At 53.2% G+C, this 22,153-nt stretch overlaps 1 protein-coding gene across 1 annotated transcript in view; it reads left to right on the top strand.

The window, feature by feature from the left end:
* Window positions 1-6,406: 6,406 nt before the first annotated feature.
* ARL8B (ARF like GTPase 8B) overlaps window positions 6,407-22,153 on the top strand; it is a 49,149-nt gene continuing 33,402 nt past the window's right edge. The window contains exon 1 of the mRNA XM_051831924.2: window positions 6,407-7,169. Coding sequence (XP_051687884.1) covers window positions 7,047-7,169 — 123 coding nt within the window. The 5' untranslated portion in view covers window positions 6,407-7,046. The remainder of the gene's footprint in view (window positions 7,170-22,153) is intronic.

Raw genomic sequence — 22,153 nt, 5'->3', positions numbered from 1 at the left:
CAGATAGGCGGGGTGAGGGCTCTAGGACGTGGACTGGAGTGCTCAGCCCAGAGACTCGCGCTAATGAGAGCCTGATCCAGGTGCCCGATCCTAGTGCCGCCGCTGCCGAGGAAGGACAATGCACGGGTCACCCACAGCCATTGCCGCGGGGGCAGCTGTGCTGAGGGTGGCGCTGGCTACCTGCCTTAGGCCCGTCTGGGCTGTTCCCAGCCTCCACACCCATCAGGCTCTTCAGGATATAAGCTGCTTAAAAAAAAATTTTTTTTAAGATTTTTATTTATTTGTTTGAAAGGCAGAGTTACAGAGAGGCAAGGGCAGAGAGAGGTCTTCCATTCACTGATTCACTCCCCAGATGGCCGCAATGACCAGAGCTGAGCCCATCTGAAGGCAGGAGCCAGGAGCTTTTCCCAGGTCCTCCATGTGTATGCTGGGACCCAAAGACTTGCGTCATCTTCTGCTGCTTTCCCAGGTGCATCAGCAGAGAGCTGGATCAGAAGAGGAGCAGCCAGGACTCGAACCAGTGCCCATACAGGATGCCAGTGCTGCAGGGGAGGCTTAGTCCACTGTGCCACAATGCAGGTCTTTTTTTTTTTAATGGAATGTGTGTATTATCTTTTTGATCCTTTCTTTCCTTCCTTCTTTGATTTTCTTTTCTCTCAGATTTATTTATTTGAAAGTTGGAGTCAGAGAGAGAGCAAGTGGGCTTCCATTGACTTGGTCACTTGGATATGAGGTGGGGGCTGGGCCTGAGGAACCCAGGGCCTGGGGCTCCATGCCAGTTTCCCACGTGGGTGGCAGGAATCCAGGGACTGGGGCCATTCCTGGGCGCAGCAGCAAGGAGCTGGATGGGAAGTGGGCCAGCCTGATATAAATGGCTTTATAAAAATACCTCTCAGGCCAGCACTTATGTCTGGAATGTGAGTATCTTCCGCTGCAGGCGGGCTTCCATGCCTCAGATTATTTTAGGCCACAGCTCAGTGGGAGGTGCGGCGCCATTCTCATGACTTCTGTGGCCTGCCCTGTGCACCTGCACAGGGGGTTTTTATGCTAATGGCTTTGAAGCTGACTTGGCAGCAGATTAAACTCTGCAGGGTCCTCCACATGCTGCCCGGGTCCGGCCTCCCCCTGCGGGCACAGTGAGTGGGGTTTCATCTGCTGCGGGATGGGGTGGGGTGGGGGGACTCACCTGCAGGCAGGCTCACCTGCTGGCGGACTCCCTGTGACACCTTCGGGGGGATGGGCGGATGAGCTGTTAGATCACCCCTTTCCAGACCTGCCTCTGGGTTCTGCCGTCAAAGGTCACTTTAGGGCTTCAACAAAATACAGGCAAACGTTGTCCAAGGAGAAGATATGAAAGGCAGAGGGTGCGGGCAGTGGGGGTGGGCGGGCAGGGCGGCCTGGTTGCAGGAGACCTCTGCCTGCGTGCTGCGGGGGGAGGGTGTGCATGTTGCCCGCAGTTCCCGGCACGGCTGCTGTGCCTGGCGTTGTCCCCTTGTCACAGACCCTGGGCAGGAAACTACAGGAAAGCCAGCATCTGAAAGGGCTCTGGGGAGGTGTCCAGCCCTCCCCCTCCCCCCACGCTGCATGATTTGGGGTAGGGAGCTCTTGTCTGCAGGCTAAACCCAGGGAGAGAGCTTTCCCCTGGACCCTGGGAGGCTGGGGGCCCAGGGGACTGCTGCCTGAGACATCTGAGCGTGTGTGCCCAGCTTCAGGCCGAGTCACAGGAAGGGGACCTGCTCATCAGATGCTGGGCTCTGGAAGGGCATTCTCTGGGGGCCAGCAGAGGGCTGGCCATACCTGTGGGCACCAGGAGAGGTAGACACTGCTACTCCCACTGGAGGGAAGCAGCTGAGCCCAGGCAAGACGTGGGAGGAGAAAGTGGCTTGGCCCTACCACACACACCGTGCCAGCCTCCCTGACTGGCCGCCTAGTCCTTAGAACCCCCCCAACCCCGCAGCGGTGTCCACCATCTCCGAGGAAACCTGAGGTGTCTCCCAGCGTTGGAGGTCTCTATCCTTGGCTGGGCATGCTTCTCTTTTGTTTCACTTTGCTTTTGATTCTTCTTTATTATTTGAAAGGAAGAGTGAGCGAGAGAGGAGGGAGAGAATCTCCCATCTGCTGATTTACTCCCCAGATGGACACAACAGTCAGGCCTGGCCCAACTGAGGCCAGGAGCCTGGAACTGTGTCTGGGTCTCCCATGTGGGGGCAGGGTTGTGGGGATCGAGAGCTCTGGCTGGCTTGGAGGACCCCCTCAGCTAGACAGCCGAGGTTCTTATCTTCCGGGTGTGGGAACACCACCTAAAGACAGAGGCAGAGGTGATGGAAGAGCAAGATTTACTGGAAGGCAGAAGGGTGGCCCACGCCGTGCAGGCTGGGGTCGTCCTCTTAGAGGGTGGGGACATGCTCGGGGCCTGATTGAAGACCCCAAAGAGACAGGATTTGGGGTAGGGCTGCAGTGCCTGGGGTGGTCTCCAGGAAGGTGTTCTGGCACCTGGAGTCTGACCTGAGGCTCAGCTGAGCTGTGCCGTGACGAGTGGGTGTGCCTCACCTTCAGCCCTGTTGGGTCCAAAGGGAGGTGATGAGATTTGAGCAATGCACATGGTGTGGGTGCTGGCCGTCCTCAGATTTCTTTTTTCTTTTTTAATGATATATTTATTTTGAAAGCCAGAGAGGGAAAGCCAGAAAGAGAGAGAGAGAGAGATCTTCCATCTGTTTGTTCATTCTCCAGATGGGCTCAATGGCCAATGCTGGGCCAGGCCAAAGCCAGGAGCCAGGATCTTCATCCAGGTCTCGCACGTGGATGTCAGGGACCTAAACACTTGGACCATCCTCTGCTGCTCCCCACAGGCCACCAGCAGGGAGCTGGATTAGAAGTGGAGCAGCCGGGACACCCACTATGCCACAACATCAGCTCTGTCAGCTCTTCATCCCTTCCTGACTCCCGGTCTTGTGTACATCCTCAGGGTCCCAAGCACTAGGGCTGTCATCTGTTGCTCTCCCAGGCATATTAGTCGGGAGCTGGATTGGAAAAGGAGCAGCTGGGACTTGAACCTTTGCCCCAGTATGGGATACTGGTGTCACAGGTGGTGCCTTAACCCTCCGTGCCACACACCTGTTTTGATTTCTCTGTCATAGACAGGTTTATCACAGAGCACCTGACAGTAACCCAGTTAATGAGTGGGTTACAGAGAAGAGAGACTGCGACACAAACAAGGACACTTGCAACAAGTTCCTGGGACACGATTCAGTCTTTCAGTGCAGAAACTTTTTGAAATCCATGCATTTCCCGGGTCTTGAAACAATTCATAGTTTGGAAAATGCATGGATGGAAAACCTATGAATGGATCTCAAAATGTTTTGCACCAAACATCACTTGTCAGTTAGGTCCATTTCCCCACAAACACTTTGGGGTGTTCTCCTGGGAGTGCACTATTCAGCCCCAGGCCTGGCTCTGTCAAACCCTCTGACTCTCTTCACCTGCAAGCTGGTCAGGTGGTTGTCTCCTTGTTCCGTTCACGATCCTTGTCTTAGCGAACATCGAATGTCTTAGCATTCGATCACTGTTTCCTGTAGATACTCAAACCATAAACCTTATGGTTGATGTCACACACTACTGTCACTGCTGCACGTCACTGTGATGGTGGTGCCTGACATTATGCGTCTGTCCAGAGCCACAGGACACACGGCACCGAGGTGAGCCTCGTGTAACCTGTAGGCCATGTTGGCTGACAGCTGTCACACACGTGGCTGGGAAAGGACAAGGGGAAACTGCATTCTTCTGTTTCCTGCAAACCTGAAACTTCTCTAAAAATTGCCCCCCCAGATTGATTTATTTGAAAGGCAGTGTTATGGGGGGGGGGAGGGGAGGAGAGGCAGATTGAGACAATGAGAGAGAGAGGTCTTCCATTTGCTGGTTCACTTCCCAAATGCTGCCATGCCTGGGGCTGGGTCAGGCCAGAGCCAGGACCCAGGAGCTTCTTCCAGGTCTCCCACATGGTGGCAGGGGCCCAAACACTTGGGCCATCTTCCGCTGCTTCTCCCAGGCACATTAGCAAGGAGCTGGATCCAAAGTGGGGCTCCCAGGACTCAAACTGCCACCCACACAGGATGCTGGCACTGTAGGTGGCCGCTTAATCCGAGGAGCCATAGTGCCAGCCCCAAAACGGCTATTTTTCAGAAGAATTATCCGTTACTGCACAGGAACTCCTTTCTAACTTTGCAGCCGGGCTGCTGTGGAATCCTCAGACTCTAGAAAAGGAGGTTCTCATCCAAACCTCTGTGCATCACGTGGGCATGGCAGGCGGGCAGGCAGGGAAGGGAGCCGAGGACGACCTACACCCTCGCTGCGTGCACCCCTCCAATCCAGTCACCTTCCCTGCAGACTCCCTGGCTGCAGGCGGCACGCCCACTCCTCACTCCTCGAAGCTCCAGGACACCTGTGGAGAGCGCCGCCTGCAGCCCCACCCCATGCCTGGCCTCCTCGGAGGTCTCACTCGGGCCCTGCGCTGAGCACTGCGCTGTCCTGTCTGTCGTGAGGCTGCCCACAGTCACTGCTAAGCGTCAGCTGTCCCTCTACCTGTGTCTCGTGGCTGTATTCTCACCAGTGAAGACAGGACCTGTGCAGAGTCTAGCTGGGGGTCTCTCCAAGGATCCCCATCCCTGCTACACCCAGAGAGGGGAGGTGACTGGCCCAGGGCCACCCAGCTGTTTAGCGTCCAGAGCCCAGAGGAGGCCTGTGTGATCCCAGAAGCGTTTCTCTCCTGCAGGCTCTGGGACTGCACCCTGGGGCCCTTCCTCCCGCCCCACACCCCCAGGCTCTGCCTTCTGTCTGCGAATCTGTCATGATTGGGTTTTCATGGAATGGGGTTGGCTCCTCTTAGAAACAGCCAGGAGTGCTCCTTTCAAAGAGGACTTCCTGGCTGGCTGTTGATCCAGCTTCCTGGACACCCGGAGCGGACACCCCGCCCCTGGCAGCCCTGCAAGGACGCCCAGGGCCGGTGGAGAATTCTGGCTCCTTGACTTGGCCAGCTGTCCTGTGGATGAGGCTTCTCTGCTGTCCCTCACGTGGCCAGTAGAAACTTACCGTGTGGCACACCAGTCTCATTCTTCGGCCAAACCTCTTATCTCCTGGGAGAAAGGGGAAGCTAATAAAACAGACCCCCGAGAGGCGGGGTTGCATGGCCCCTGAGCTGCGCGGCTCCTCCCTCACGACGATGTAGGCAGAGCTGCTCCCTGCCCTGAGGGAGATGATCATTCTACAGTCCGTCCCCCCCAAGCCTCAGCTTTCCGGTGGTAAGAGGGTTCCGCCAGCCCTGCCTGATGTCGCACGTGTGAGCGGGTGATCCTGCGTCCCCGTTCTCTCAGCGCTGCTCCAGACCAAGGTCCGGGGGTCTTAGTGTGCGTCAGGAGGACGCTGGAGCAGGAGCGGGGCTGCGGCTGGACGCCAGGGCCCCGAGGGGTGTGCGCAGCACCGTGCCAGGTGCCCACTGCTGCTTGGTTGTTGCTGAAGGTACTGAACTGCCAGCGAGCCATGGAGGCTACACAGCCCTGAACACAAGAGGAAGCGCCCCACTCCACGTGTGTGCAGGTGCTGGTGACCGGTTACTCAAGAGCGGCCCGAAGGCGCGTGCCGACTCCTTCCTTAGTCCACCCCGTCATTGGTTTTAAATAACCATCGTGTTGCGGTTTAGGGCAAAAATAGATTTGTTAAGTGCGGGTTCAGAACTCGGAAGCGTCGGCCACTGCGGCCACCGAGGCACTCCCAGCTCCGCCCTCTGCACCCCACCCACCTAAGCCCCCAGCCCCCGCCCGGCTCCGTCCCTGCACCCCACCCACCTCGCCCCCTGCCCCCGCCCGGCTCCGCCCCTGCCCCGCCTCCACCCACCTCGGCCCCCAGCTCCCGCCCGGCTCCGCCCCTGCCCCCGCCCACCTAAGCCCCCTGCCCCCGCCCGGCTCCGCCCCTGCCCCTGCCCGGCTCCGCCCCTGCCCCTGCCCACCTCGCCCCCTGCCCCCGCCCCCGCCCACCTGGCCCCCTGCCCCCGCCCGGCTCCGCCCCCTGCCCCCGCCCGGCTCCGCCCCTGCCCCTGCCCACCTCGCCCCCTGCCCCCGCCCCAGCCCACCTGGCCCCCTGCCCCCGCCCGGCTCCGCCCCCGCCCCTGCCTCCACCCACCTCGACCCCCAGCTCCCGCCCGGCTCCGCCCCTGCCCCGCCCACCTCGTCCCCTGTCCCCGCCGGACTCGGTCCGCCGCGCCCACCCGCCTCAGATGAAGCCCCGCTTCATCCTCCCCCGCTTCATCTCGGGAGCGCGGTCCCCGGCAGTGCCCGAGGCTGCCGGCCTCTTGATGACGTCACCCCACGTCAGCACCCTCAGTGACTCCAAGCACGACAGGTCCGGGGCTCGGGGCCGCCGCCTGCCGCTCGTTAAGGGGTGTGGGCAGGCACGAGACCCCCGGAATCCCCTCCACGGCCGCTCCCGCACGTATCCGCCTGTGCGAGCTTCGACGCACGAACGGGGCGGCTCTCCCCGCTCCCCCGCTGCCCAAGCCCACCCGGGGCCCAGTCCCCGCCAGTGCGCAGAGCCCTCGCAGGCCCGCCGGGCTCTCGGGTCCTGGGGTCTAAGCTGCCCCTCAGGGTGCTGGGGGTCTCCTCAGCTTCCCGCTGCACCGGTGCGTGGGTCGTCTCGCACACAGGAGACGGACAGCGAGCACGCGAAGCCCGGCACCGACGGCTCGGGGAACGGAGCCGCCCCGAGCGAGGAGCGCGGCGCGCGGCCCGCTGCCAGGAGGCCCCGGCAGGAGGCGCTGCAGGCGGCGGCCGCCCTGGTCGCGCAACTGCGCCGCTCTTGCCGTGGGCGGCGGCGGCCGCGCGGAGCCCGCTGGGGCGGGGCGGGTCACATGACCGCTCGGCTTCCCGGCTCGGCCGCCGCCGCCCGTCTCCGCCCGCGTTGCGCCGGGCCCCGAGCAGCCGTTGGGGTCCGGGCCGAGGCCCGCCCGTGTGGAAGCCGCCTCCGCCGCCGCGCCCCGGGTCGTCGCTCCGGCCGCCGCCATGCTGGCGCTCATCTCCCGCCTGCTGGACTGGTTCCGCTCGCTCTTCTGGAAGGAGGAGATGGAGCTCACGCTCGTGGGGCTGCAGTACTCGGGCAAGACCACCTTCGTCAATGTCATCGCGGTGAGCAGCCGGCCGGCGGCGCGGCGGGGCCGGGGTCGCGGGGTGGGGCGGCGGGGCCCGGCGCCTCCCGCGTCCGCGGCGGCCCAGCTCGGCGTCGTGGCCTGCGCGGGGCTCGGCGAGGGTCCACCCGCGCTCGCGGTGCTTGGGGGCCGCGGTCGGCCTCGGGTGCCCCGTGGGGGCCAGCTGGAGGCCGTGGTTTTCCCGCGGCCGCGGTCTGGCGAGCTGGTCCGCCCGCCTCCCGCGTCGTGCGCACCGCGGCGGAGTTCGGGGCCGGGTCGCTCGGGCCGCGGGGCCGCCCTCGGTGTTCGTTGGCCGGGGGCCCCGGGCTGGGCGGCTTGCGGACCGTGATCGCCGCCTCGCGCTGGGGCGACTGCGCCGAGGACGACGTGGGTATGGCCCGCGCTGGCGGGGCGGCCGGCCTGGGTCGCACGCCCCGGGGAGACGGGGCGGCGCCCACCCCCAGATGGCTGTGCAGATCCTCGGACTGGACGCAAGCCGTCCGACCGGTCTGGCGACAGGAGTGACTCAGAGGCCGCCGGAGGGCGAGCCTCTGCCGTGGCGGGTAGAGCGTCGGGGGTCCCGCCGGGGGTGCGCGCGGCTGGCGGGTGCGGCGTGGAGCTCGTGCCCTCGGAGCTGATAACAAAAGCGTGCGTGTGTGCTGGGTGCGGCCTTCCCCCGCGGCTGTCCGGCAGCGCCGTGGGCAGCGGAGTGGCGGCTGTGGCGGCCAGCCTCGGCGGACCTGTTGTTGGAGGTGGTGGCCTCGCACGTCGCGCCTGGCGCGGCTCGTTGCTCCGACGCCGGGCGAGCCGGGTCTGAAGTGCGGCCCCGCCGCCTGGCAGCCCTTGCCTGCAGCCCTTGCCTGCTCCGCTGTTACATGATAGGTTTCCTGCGGGCTGGCGCCGAGGAGTGGGGAGGGGAGAGGCGAGGGACGGGTCGCCCGTTTCAGGAGGAAGCCTGGAGGGGCCGCCCTGGACCCTCCCCTGTTCCCCCGGACCGCGTCGCAGTCTGGATTGTGGGAAGTGAGCACGCCAGAGGCGGTTGGCCTTCCCCCTTTTTTCCCCCATGAGATTATTTTAAGAAGAGCAGTTTCTGCAAAACTGTCGGGCTCGAAAGTGGGCTAGTTCGATTATTAACGTTAGACTGCTCTTTTTGGTTAGAATGGTGTGGACAGATTCTGTTACTAGATCTATTACCGTAAAAATGTGAGTGACAAATGTGTTAATTAGCTTGATTTAATCGTTTTCTTTTTTAAAAATTTTTAATATTTATTTATTTGAAAGGTAGAGTTACAGACAGTGAGAGGGACAGACAGAGAGGTCTTGCATCCACTGTTCACTCCACAAATGACCTCAACAGCCGGAGCTGTGCTGATCTGAAGCCAGGAGCCAGGAGCTTCTTCCAGGTCTCCCACGTGGGTGCAGGGGCCCAAGGACCTGGACCATCTTCCACTGCTTTCCCAGGCCACAGCAGAGAGCTGGACTGGAAGAGGAGCAGCTGGGACTAGAACTGGCGCCCATATGGGATGCTGGCGCTGCAGGTGGAGGATTAACCTGTGCCTCGGCGCCGGCCCCTAATAGCTTTCTGTTGTGTGTGTCCACACACCACACTATCACCATAAATACGTAAATTACAATTTGTCAAGTAAAAAGATTAGTTTTAAGAAAAATCATACTTGACTGTGGCCTTTAAGATGCTGAAAAAAGTTTCTTTTAAAGATTTGTTTAGAGTTTGAGAGATAAGGAGATCTTCCATCCACTGGTTTGCTCACCATGAGACACCCCCCCCCCCCAGGGGAGGGCACCTGGGCTAGCGGCGAGCCAGGAGCTGCTTCCCAGTCTCCCTTGTGGGTACCAGGTGCCCGGGTACTTGGGCCGTCTTCCACTGCTTTCCCAGGTGCATTAGCAGGGAGCTGGAGCAGAAGTGGAGCAGCTGGGACTTGAACTGGCGCCCACATGGGAATGATGGCACCACAGGCCGCTGCTTTACTGTCTACATCACAGCGCTCACCTCAGAAAAAAAAGTTTAAATGCTAACTTGATCTATTTTTGTTTTTCCTTGTAAGCTCTATTTAGACATCAAGAGCCAGAGAGTGACTGAGACCGAGAGGGAGGCTGAGAGAGCTCCCACCCCCTAGTGTACTCCCCAGATGGCCACAGAGGCTGGGACTGGGGGAGCCTGAGAAGTGAACCCAGGTTTCCCTGGTGGGTGGTGGCAGGAGTCTGGTTAGCCCTCAGTGCGGCCTCCAGGGTCTGCGTCAGCTCCTCGGGAGCCGGAGCCAGAGCAGCTGGAGCCAGGCTGGGACTCCAGGCGCTTGGATGTGGGGTACTGCTGGACCACATGCTTGCCCGTGGTCAGGGATTCTCACAGAACCTGTTAAGAGGAGGAACAAGGCAGCTTAAAGATGATTTTAGATTTTTACATGGAAACAGTGTCCAAAAAATCAATTTAGCCTTACCTTTAAAAAAAAAAAAAAGACTACAGTAGTCTCTGTAAAGTGCTTGCCTTACAGAATCAGAAATGGAGGTGGTTTGTGTGTCACTCGGAAAGCTGGCTGGTTGTTCAGAGTCAACACGTAACTTCCCAGCTGTGGAAGGCTTGTAGGTAAAGTCAGTTTTCCTTTTGTAAGCAGCATTTTTTTTTTTTATAAACATCAAATTGAAACATCCCCACATCGGCCTTAAAAGTTAAGAAGGAGTTAATAGATGTTTAACTTATTCAGAAGGTTTGTGAGGTTGAGTTAGCGTGTGTGTCTGATTTATTCCAGTTCTAAAGATTAGGATGCTGAGCTACAGAGAAGTTCAGTCTTGAACAGAACAGTGCAACTCTTAGGGTTGCCTGTAGAGACACTGGATGTACATAGTGTTCTTTTATTTGGGACATTTCAACAACAGATGTTACCAGTGTCTAATTTTCTGTTTGGTGTTAGAATGAAATGCTGCACATCTCTCCTCTCTGGCGGGGATTGTGTAATGAGTCATGTGTCATGTGCGATGTATATTGAGTAATACTTATTTTTAACTGGGCTTCTTGGTTAGGTTATGATATGGTTATTAAGAAATATTTAATAGCATTTGCCAGTGTGACAGGATAAATTTCATAGACATTATGTCCTTTAAAATGAATAATATAAATGCTCATCTGTAGTTTTGCAAATTGTTACTACCTGAAAGGTTAATTCAAAGAAAACTTTTTGCTGAGAATTAGGAAAAGAGCATACTTGGTATGTAGGAGTCTAAACCTAGAGTAAGTTTGTTAAGTGTGTGTAGGAGCTGTAATTAGTACGACCTTACCCTCTTACAGGTGCAGTTAGGAGATCTGAGGCTCAGGGAAAATCCTGGAGCTGAAAAGTAGCAGAGGTAGAATCCCGAACTCGTGCCTGTGTTACTTTTCCTGTCTGCCTCTCTATTTTTTATGATTTAAATCTTCCTTATTACTTCTAAAGTTACTTATGTATTCATTTGTTTTCATTTTATTTGAGAGAGAGACAGACCTTCCATTCACTGGTGTATGCCCGTGATAGCCCGGGCTGGCCAGGTTGAGTACAGGAGTGAAGAGCTGGCTCCAGTCTCCTACTTAGGAGGCAGGGACGCGGGCACTTGAGCTGGCACCTGCTGTCTCCCGTGGAAACTGGAGTAGGAAGTGGAGCAGGAACATGGCTGTAGGCGCTGCAGGTACGATGTGGTGTCTTAACACCTGTGCCACACGACCACCTTCACCTGCCTCTTGAGGTCCAGCTGAGCTTAGAGCCATAGTGCTGTGAATTGGGAGATCTTAATCCTTCAGACATATTTTTTGTAGTAAGTTCTTCTTTGAAAAGATTTATTTTATTTATTTGAAAGGCAGAGTTTCAGAGAGAGAGGGAGAGACAGAACCATCTTCCATCTGCTAGTTCACTCCCCAAATGGCTGCAATGGTCGGGGCTGGGCCAGGCCAAAGCCAGGAGCTTCTTCCAGATCTCCCACATGGGTGCAGGGACCCAAGCACATGTGCCATCTTCTGCTGCTTTCCTAGGTGCATAAGCAGGGAGCTGGATCGGAAGTGGAGCAGCTGGGACACAAACTGGCACCCACATGGGATGTCAGTGCTGTAGGCGGTGGCTTACCCCACCACACAACAGTGCTGCCCCCAGTAAGTTCCTTTCTGAATTTCTATGAATAACGTTGCAAATCCAGGCCTTGTCAGCATGTTCTTTCACATTATATATGGACATGAATAATGTGTCCATGTATTATATACGTGTTAGCATACACATGGAGATGAATTTAGGGATGGAGTGGTCCTGTGGAAAGCAGGAGTAATGGGATGTGTTTAGACATAAAATCACTGTGCAACAGGCATTGTTGTTGCTGAACCACCCTCAGTATATTTAAAAATCAAATATTATTTTATCAGTAACATATTTAAAAGTCAGAAATAGTTTTTGATTATATGGCTTATTTCTAAATTACTTCTGGATATGAATTGCAAACAAGTTTTTTTTTTTTTTTTTAAAGATTTTTTTATTTGAAAGGCAGAGTTTCCGAGAGAGAGACACACACACAGAGATCTTCCATCCTCTGGTTCACTGGATCGGAAGTGGAGCCGCCGTTGCCCCTGTGGGATGCTGGCGATGCAGGCAGCAGCTCAGTCCCCCAAAACAGTTTCTAAAGAAAATACACTGTGGGTCAAGTTTAGGTGTTGAACGTTTCTTTTTTTTAAATTTTTAAAAAATTTTTTATTTATTTTTATTTTTTTTATTTGCTGACAGGCAGAGTGGACAGTGAGAGAGAGAGAGACAGAGAGAAAGGTCTTCCTTTGCCGTTGGTTCACCCTCCAATGGCCGCCGCGGCCGGTGCACCGCGCTGATCCGGTGGCAGGAGCCAGGAGCCAGGTGTTTCTCCTGGTCTCCCATGGGGTGCAGGGCCCAAGCACCTGGGCCATCCTCCACTGCACTCCCTGGCCACAGCAGAGAGCTGGCCTGGAAGAGGGGCAACCGGGACAGAATCCGGCGCCCCGACCGGGACTAGAACCCGGTGTGCCGGCGCCGCAAGGTGGAGGATTAGCCTAGTGAGCCGCGGTGCCGGCATGAACGTTTCTAAAACTGGACTGCCAGAGCCATTGCTACCTTGAGGTGGTGTCTTCATCTGGGTCCAGGTGTGGCCTGGGAGGTGCCCTGCCATGTTTACCCCTCCCCCACCCAGCGTGTTTTTCATGTGGACCGAGAGTCTTAAGGCCAAGTGCTCTCATTATGAAGATGACCCTGTACAGTAATGCATTTCAAAGGCCTGTCTTAGAGGATGCCTCACCACTTACTGGACTTTTAAAGTTTCTCATACCCTAAATGGATGCTCACTTACATGCATACAAAATGCTCTATGCCTGCAGAGAGAGAGACTATTTTTAGAAGACTTTTCCCACTGATTATCCTCGCAAAGCAGGCCTGCTAGTGAAATACTGAAAAAAATAGTATGAAGTAGGAAGAACCACTTGTCTGTTCTAGCATTTCTCCTTTTACAAGGTTTGGCTTGAGACTTTTTTTTTTTAAAGATTTTTATTTATTTACTGGAGAAGTGGAATTACAGACAGAGGGCGAGAGAGAAAGGTTTTCCATCTGCTGGTTCACTTCCAGGTGGCTGTTGTGTCTGGAGCTGGGCCAATCCATCCCAGGAGTTAGGAGCTCTGGGTCTCAGGTGCAGGGACCCAAATACTTGGGCCACCTTCCACTGGTTTCCCAGGCGCGTTAGCAGGGAGCTGGAGCAGACGCGGAGCAGCTGGGACTTGAACTGGTGCCCATATGGTATGCTGGCATTGCAGGCAGCAGCCTAAGCTACTGCGACACAGAGCCCACCCCCATCATGAGTTTCTCTGTGGCTACAACCCCTTTAGATACCTTTGCGGTTATTCCCTTAGGATATGTCTTATGGATATACCATAATATAGTTGGTTGTTCCTTGTTGGGCACTGGAGTGGTTTCCAGGGTTTTGCTGTATCATTTTAATCTGCATTTCCTGAGGATGAGTTCTGGAGTTGGCTTTACTGGGTCAAAAGATCTGAACACATTTCAAGTCTCAAGGCCAAATCGCTTTCCAGAAAGTGCACGCCCACTGAGAGGGTCTGTGGACAGACTTCACAGGCATGTTGAACTTTGGGGAATCACTTTGTTCCTTGGTGTTTTTAACTTTATTGGTAAAGAACAGTTGCAGGGGTTTTAAGCTGAAGTTAGATACTGCTCTGATTCTGTGTCCACTGTGTTTAAGATATTCTTACCATTTCGGTCACTCCCAAGACTGAAACTGCAGAGAAAGTATTTTTTCAGTTTTCTTTTCATTGGCTTTTGCAGGCAGATAGTATAACATAGGTACAACTCACCCCCTTTAGCTGTCATGGTCCTGATTTACTGAAGTCTTAATGACGGGTTGCATGTTCCAGAATCCCACCCATTTCCATGTAGTCCTTCCTTAACCGCGGACCCGTTTAAGTGGGGCACTGCTTACTGAAGTTTGAATTTTTTGCTTAGAAATCACCTTTTGTAAACAAGATGCGTCGTAAAGATTTATTTTATTTATTTGAAAGAGTTACAGAGAGAGGTAGAGACTGAGAGAGAGGTCTTCCATCCGCTGGTTCACTCCCCCATCGGCTGCAACCGCCAGAGCTGCGCTGATCCGAAGCCAGGAGCCAGGAGCTTCCTCCGGGTCTCCTACATGGGTGCAGGGGCCCAAAGACATAGGCCATCTTCTACTGCTTTCCCAGGCCATAGCAGAGAGCTGGATCCGAACTGGAGCAGCTGGTTCTCGAATGGGATGCCGGCGCTTCAGGCCAGGGCTTTAACCTGCTGTGCCACAGGGCTGGCCCCTGTTAGTGTTTTTCTTAAAAAATAATTACAAACACAGGCCTTATCTTTTGTGGTATTTATTAAAGGTTACACTGTTTGTTAAATAGATTTTGAATCTAATTTCATAGTTTTCCCTGTTTGATATACTACAATGATAGCCTTATTTCATATCCTGAAAGGAACTTTTTTTTTTTTTTTAAGTTGAAAAAATCAACAAAGCTTTAGGGCTTACTTAAAAATAGTTTCTAAGAATGAGAGTCTTTTTTAAAATTGTAATACTGGCAACATAAGTTTAGGTTTCAGGTTTCTTAGTAGTGACATTGCTGCTTGGAAATTGAGTCCTTTTGGGGCTGACACTGTGGCGTAGTGGGCTAAGACTCTGCCTGCACCGCTGGCATCCCATATGGGCACTAGTCTAGTTCTAGTCCTGAGTGCGTGTCTTCCTTTTTTTTTTTTTTTTTTTTTTTTTTTTTTTTTTTTGACAGGCAGAGTGGACAGTGAGAGAGAGAGACAGAGAGAGAAAGGTCTTCCTTTGCCGCTGGTTCACCCTCCAATGGCCGCCGCTGCAGCCGGCGCACCGCGCTGATCCTGGCAGGAGCCAGGAGCCAGGTGCTTTTCCTGGTCTCCCATGGGGTGCAGGGCCCAAGCACCTGGGCCATCCTCCACTGCACTCCCTGGCCATAGCAGAGAGCTGGCCTGGAAGAGGGGCAACCGGGACAGAATCCGGCGCCCCAACCGGGACTAGAACCCTGTGTGCCGGCGCCGCAAGGTGGAGGATTAGCCTATTGAGCCACGGCGCCGGCTCTAATGTCTTCCAATCTAGCTCTGGGCTATGGCCTGGGAAAGCAGTAGAAGATGGCCCAAGTGCTTCGGCCCCTGCATCCACGTGAGAGATCTGAAAGAAGCTCCTGGCTCCTGGCTCCGGCTGTTGGGGCCGTTTGGGGAGTGAACCAGAGGGCAGAAGATCTTTCTCTGTCTCTCCCTCTCTGTACCTCTGCCTCTCTAAATAAAGAAACAAAATCTTAAAAAAGAAAAGAAATCGATGCCTTTCCTCCTTAGCTGGGTTTTAGAAAGGTGATCACTGGTGAGGAACTTAGGGGGCAGAACAGTACTGAAGTATGTCTGTACAGTTTACTTGTAACAGTTACTTAGCGTCTCAGCAAGTATGGGAATCTATTTGGAGCCCGCGTTTGTTGGCGTATGAATGTGTTGGGTTTGGGTTTTTGTGGAGGATGTTTAAGTTAGGTGCCTTGGCAGTCAGCCGCGGCCTGGAGATGGAGAGCCGAGCGCCAGGCTCGTCACGTCCAGGATGCCGACTCCCTGGCTTGTGTTTTTTTTTTTTGTCAGGATTTTCAGCTTCTCAGTGTTTGTTTCCTTATTTGTAAAGTGAGAATGAAATGGTGTCTGCCTTCCAGAGTTTTTGCAAGTAATATGTGTGATACCCTGGGAACATTTTTGAAAACAAGACACAAGAGAAGTGCTTCTGGAGAGTCCTCGCTCGGGACAGGGATTTCTATCTGTTTGGCTTGCTGATGTATTATTTGCAGTACCTGGAAAAATGCTTGGCACATGCTGGGTGCTTAAGTACATCTCCAAATTGAAAATACTTTTCAGAATACAAAATTATGGAGCCTGCATTTTGGTGCAGTGGGTTAACCCTCCGCTGCTGAAGTCGGCATCCTATATCAGAGTGTCGGTTTGAGTCTTGTGACTTGGCTTTCGATCCAGCTTCCTATTAGTGCATCTAGTAAGGCAGTAGATGGCCCATGTACCTGGGCCTCTGCCACCCACGTGGGAGTCTGCAGTGGAGTTCCTGGCTCCTGGCTTCCGCTTGGCCCAGAGTTAGCTGTTGCCATTTGGGGAGTGATCCAGAGGATGGAAGATGGCTGTCTCTCTCTTCCTCTGTCATTTTATGTTGCTCTGGCTTTGAACTAAATGAATCTTAAAAAAGCAAGCAAAAATTTATCTTCTTATGACCCCGTATTTGTGTTTCAGTGTGGAAGTGCAACCTGATGGTCAGAGTGAGGGTCTGGAGTGTGCCGTCATGGATTTGGGCATAGACCTGGCCGTGTCTCCCTCTCATAAATCTCTGCTTCCTCTGGTCCTCCGGGAAGTGGAGTGATCACAGCACGGCCTCCTGCAGTGGTCCTGAGGTTGGGTAGAGGGAGGTCCGCACCGTGCTTGGGCCCTGCTGGCGTGGAGTGAGCGCTCAGCAGAGGACGGCGCTCAGTCGTGCTCGACGCGGTTAGTAGCTTTCATGTGCAGTTCTTGCTTACATTTTGCTTAATTCTGCTTTGACTATTGGTAGCTTCTGTTTAGGAAGTAAGCTTTTTATTTGTTTAAATCTCGGGAAACGTTTGAACGTGTTTTCTCACGTTGCATTCGATAGCACAGATGGACTGATAGAATAAATGTTGCAGCCGCCGCAGGCAGGCCAATAATTTTTGGTGGCCTACTATTAGAGCACTTCCTTTTAGAAGACAGCATTAGATCTGATATATGAGAGTACTTTAAAAGTTCATGGAAAAGTGGAGTTAAAATTTAAGTTTATTTTGTTGCAAAAAATATTGAAATCCATTGTAGTTTTTTATAATATGCATTCTGCATGAACCTTTTGAAGTTAGTTTTTCTTCATCCTCCTCTTTTTTTTTTTTTTTTCTCTAAGACGTACTATTTTATTTGAAAGGGAGAGAGGAAGAGAGGCAGAGAGGGAGGGACGTCTTCCATCCACTGTTTGTTCCCTGAATGGCAGGAGCCAGGAACTTCATCCTGGTCTCTTATGTGGGTGGCAGAGGCCCAAGGTAGAGGCCCTCTACCTTCCCAGGTGTGTTAGCTTGAAGCTGCGTCGGAAGCAGAGCAGCCGGGATTTGAACCAGCACGCTGATGTGGGATGCCGGTATTGCAAATGGCTCCTTAATCTGCTCCCGTGCCTCCTGCTGCTTCTTGGGCATGGTGTGATTAGGGTCTGTTGTAGGAGCCGTTGTGAACAGAGAGTTGGGAATAATGAGTCCTGCTTTTCCCTGTCACTGTTTCCACCGGCAGGGTGGTAGTCAGGTACCCTATCTGCTCTGTTCTTCAGGTTGCTGTAAGTCGTGGTGGTAACCTTAGGTCTTGCTGTTCAAGAGCGGTGCCTTCTCATACCTCGAGTTAGAACTCTTGGGCGTGCATCAGCGACATCAGTGTATAAGGAGTGCAGTATTAGGTGTTGGTTATAAATTCTCATCTTTGACCAGAATGCAGACAGACGATTTGCAGCTTTATGACGGGGAGGTGTAAAGGCAGACTGACTGCAGCAGGAAGAAATGAATGGCCTTTGGCATCGCTCCTGCCCTCCAGATCTCAGATGATCTGTGGGTGCATGTGCTCAGTTTGCAGCTTTAAGTTTGATAAGATTGTGATACTGGTGTCTGTGTGCACTGCAATTTTTTACCTAGGGCATAAGATTAGAGTGGGCTTGAACTCTGTTGACAGCCCTGGGCAGGCTGTGTGCGTGAGCCTGGTGGCCCTGGCTGGCAGGGCCTCCGAAGACTGGCCTGAGAGAGCCGCCTCCTTCCCAGTGGCTCACCCTGGGATTGTCAGTCAAAGCTAGGCCTTCTTTTCCTGTTTCTTTTGTTGGAGAATGTTGTAATGGCAACACACATTTTATTTCTAAGTAGTTCTTACCAGATGAAAACCTAGGAAAACTGTTTGTTTTCCTCCATAATTTAGTTCTTTCACTCCAATAGCTGTTGGTTTCCTTTATGGATATTATTTCTTTGTTCAGTAGCTGACTTAAAAATTAGAAAAATGAAATATTTGTTTCTTAAAAAATAAAATCTCTATTCATGGTTAAAATAGTAGTGCAGGTGTCCAAATTAGGAAAATCATCTCAGTAACACTAAAATGGAATCACTGCTACTGAAGCTGATTTTAGATGCTTTTATACCCAGATATACAAGTACATGTTTTCTTGGTGATAGTGAGATGACCTTGGTGTGTAGATTCCAGGTGAGCTTGTCTAGTCTGCTTGGTTTATCCTCTAGGATGGCTCCTAAGCACCTCAAGTTCGTCCGTCCCTCCCTCCCTTCCTTCCTTCCTTCCTTCCTTCCTTCCTTCCTTTCTTTCTTTCTTTCTTTCTTTCTTTCTTTCTTTCTTTTATTTTTTGACAGGCAGAGTGGACAGTGAGAGAGAGAGAGAAAGACAGAGAGAAAGGTCTTTCTTTGCCATTGGTTCACCCTCTAATGGCCGCCGTGCTGTGGCCGGCGCACCGCGCTGATCCAATGGCAGGAGCCAGGTACTTCTCCTGGTCTCCCATGGGGTGCAGGACCCAAGCACTTGGGCCATCCTCCACTGCACTCCCTGGCCACAGCAGAGAGCTGGCCTGGAAGAGGGGCAACCGGGACAGAATCCGGTGCCCCGACCGGGACTAGAACCCGGTGTGCTGGCGCCACAAGGCGGAGGATTAGCCTAGTGAGCCCCGGCGCCGGCTAAGTTCATTCACTTTCAAATAGAACTCCTGATCCCCACCTCCCCTAACCCAAGGGCTGACACCTACCCATATTTGGAAAACATTAAATCAATATGCTGTTTAAGGCTTTAATTTAAGGGTGGGGAACTTTTATTCTGCCAGGTGACATTTGGATATTTATAACATTCATGTACCATACACAGTTATCAGCTTAAGAATTAGCCGGCTATAGAATTGGATTTTGAGTCCCCCCCCTGCAGCTGGGTAGGCAGGGCCAGCAGAGAGGTAGAGACAGAGACAGAGAGAGAGAGAGAGAGAGAGAGAGGTCTTCTATCCACTGGTTCACTCCCCAAATATTGTAATGGCCAGAGCTGAGCCCATCTGGAGCCAGGAGCTTCCTCCGGATGCCCCGTGTGGGTGCAGGGTCCCAAGGAGTAGGGGCATCTACTGCTGCCTTCCCAGGCGCATCAGCAGGGAGCTGGATCAGAAGTGGAGCAGCCGGGACTGGAACCAGCACTGCAGGCTGGGGCTTTAACCCACTGCGCCACAGCACTGGTCCCTGTGGTTAGACTTTTGGTATTTGTGATTTTCTTTGGAGTTCTGTAAATGAAATCAGTGAGCCAAGTGGCTTAACCAGTTTTTTTTTTTTTTTTTCCGTTTAAAGATTTATTTACTTATTTATTTGAGAGGTAGAGTTACAGACAGAGGGAAAGACAGAGAGAAAGGTCTTCCATCTACCGGTTCACTACCCAAATGGCTACAATGGCTGGAGCCAGGCCATTCTGAAGCTAGGAGCCAGGAACTTCCTGTGGGTCTCCCATGTGGGTGCAGGGGCCCAACCATTTGGGCCCTTTTCGCCTGTTTTCCCAGGCCACAGCAGAGAGCTGGATCAGAAGAGGAGCAGTTGGAACACAATCCCATATGGGATGCTGGTGCTGCAGGCAGAAGCTTAACCTACTGTGCCACAGTGCCTGCCCCAGTTTGACCACTTTTATTAACCTTTGAATTTTCCTATCTTACTGTTTTAGATTATCATTTTAAAGGTTGTTTATTTCAAAAACAGTGAGGGAGAGAGAGGAAGAGACAGATGAGGAGAGAGAGATCTTCTATCTGCTGTCTACTCCCCTGAACACCTGCAACAGTCAGGGTTGGACCAGGCTGAACAAGGAGCTAGGCACTCATCCTGCTCTCCCTGTACCTGGGAGGATCCCTAGTACTTGAGCCGTCATTTGCTGCCTTTTATTGTGCACATCAGCAGGAAGCTGGATAGGAGGCAGATGCAGGGCTTCAACCTTGGAATTTGGCTGTCCCAAGCAGTGGCCCAGCCTGTGGTCCACTTGTACCATAAGTCCTCGCCCATAGCAGATGATCTTCCTAAATTGGAGTTGATCATACTGGGGCAGGCATTTGGCACAGCAGTTAAGATGCTGCTTGGGGCGTCCTCATTCCACGTGGGAGAACCTGGCCTTTCCGCTTAGATCCAGCCTGCTAATGCACACGCTTCCTGACTGCTAATGCACACGCTTCCTTCCTGCTAATGCACACGCTTCCTTCCTGCTAATGCACACGCTTCCTCCTGCTAATGCACACGCTTCCTTCCTGCTAATGCACACACTTCCTTCCTCCTAATGCACACGCTTCCTGACTGCTAATGCACACACTTCCTTCCTGCTAATGCACACACTTCCTTCCTGCTAATGCACACGCGTCCTTCCTGCTAATGCACACGCTTCCTGACTGCCTGATGCACACACTTCCTGACTGCCAAGGCTGCAGATCATGACTCGAGAACTTGGATCCTTGCCACCTGTGTTGGAGATCTAAGTTGAGTTCTGGGCTCCCGACTTCATCATGGCCCAGCCGTGGCTGTTGGGGGCATTTGGGGAGAGAACCAGCCAATTGAAGATTTTTGTCTGACTCTCTTTCAAATAAAATGAAAGTAAATAAATCAGCATTTTGAAAATGACTGATCTTTTCACACCTGTTGTTTGCATTGTATTTACCATAATCAGAAATTGCCCTGTTTCCTTGATGATTATCTTTGTCCTTATTATAAATAGCTTTTTCCTTTTTAAAGATTTATTTACTTGAAAGGCAGAGTAAGAGAGGAGAGTGAATGAGCGAGTGCTTGCTTGCTTCCATCTGCTGCTTCACTCTCCCAGTGGCTGCAATGGCCAGGGCAGACCAGGACGAGCCCGGGAGCCGGGAGCTTCCTCTGGGTCTCCCGCACAGGTGGCATCTCTGCTTTCCCTGGCACACTGGCAGGGAGCTGGATTGGCAGTGCAGCACCTGGCACTGAAGCGGTACTCCGTCTGAAAGCTGGAATCACAGAGGTCATCTTAACCCTCTGTACCACAGAGCTGGCCCTGGCTTTGGCATTTTTCACTGCTGTGTGTCAGGTGAGAAGAGTGTCTGGCACAGTCAGCTCTCCCAGTGCTGACCTTGTGAATGAACAAATGTATCAACAAAGTATATCCATGCCATTGCAGGGCATTATGGTGGATTATTCATAAATGTATACCTGACAGGAACATTTATGGCGGGGTGTATGCCCCAGAGGAGCTATGTTTTAGACCTTAAGAGTGGTCCAGGATGCTCTGGGAATTCCCGCATCCCCTCCAAGACGTGGGGAAGTTCTCTGTAGTAGCGCTGTTTGCCGCCTGACGGTGGTACCATGGCAGCAAGCATTGTTGAGTTGGGTTTAGGAAGCAGAATGGAGTTCACGCATTTGACGACATATGCCAAGCACTGTTCTCTGGGCAGCAGGAGCAGACCTGGTTTCTGTCCTGTGGGCTTCCATTGTCAGGGAAAGGTGGGAGGGAGACGTTCAGGAAGGCACAGAGGAGCAGCAGAGACACAGCTGGGGGCAGCAAGCGTTGTAGAGTTGAGTATATTCTACACAAGGGAAAAAGGAAAAAGGCTGGAAAAGTAGATGGATTCGTTCTCCCAAGGCCTTCCTTGAGTGAGTTTGACTCTGCAGGCATGGGGAGCCATCAAAGGTTTTTTGCTTTTTTTTTTTTTTTAATAGATTTATTTATTTGAAATGTAGAGTTACAGAGGCAGAGAGAGAGAGAGAGAGCGTCCATCTGCTGATTTACTCCCCAAATAGCTGCAATGGCCGGAGCTGGGCTGATCCAAAGCCAGGAGCCAGGAGCTTCTTCTGGGTCTCCCATGTGGGTGCAGGGACCCAAGCGTTTGGGCCATCTTCTGCTTTCCCAGGACATAGCAGAGAGCTGGATTAGAAAGTGGAGCAGCCAAGACTTGAACTGGTGCCCTTATGAGATGCTGGCGCTGCAGGTGGCGGCTTTGCCACGGTGCCGGCCCTGATGGAAGGTTTTTTCAGGGAAAAAGTGTGACCTGTGTTTCTGATGGCTTAGTTTAGTTACAGTGCATAGACCATCCATAGATGAGGAAATCGGTTGCAGTGAAGTGGCTGAAGGAATGCAGAGAGCAGTTGGGGAGAGTGGGATCATGGGCGTTGTTAGGGAAGTAGAGTGCATACGGCGTGGTGGTTCGGTGGGATGAGCAGGACAAGGGGGTTCACAGTGGAAGGTCCGTTAAAGAACTGGAGTCGGGTGGGGAATGTGGTTGTCCTGTCAGCAGAAGGCCGTTGTGGAGAAAGGTGGGTGCAGGAGAAGAGGGAGTGAGCCGAGTATGGAGTGCATGTAGTTAATGATGCGAGGGTGCTGCTGCCACGGACAGCCGTGTTCACAGTGGGAGCAGAAT

This window comes from Oryctolagus cuniculus, chromosome 10 (assembly GCF_964237555.1).
Source record: "Oryctolagus cuniculus chromosome 10, mOryCun1.1, whole genome shotgun sequence".
NCBI lineage: Eukaryota > Metazoa > Chordata > Mammalia > Lagomorpha > Leporidae > Oryctolagus > Oryctolagus cuniculus.
The sequence above is the reverse complement of the archived record's forward strand: the minus strand, read 5'-3'. Positions and strand labels throughout refer to the sequence as shown.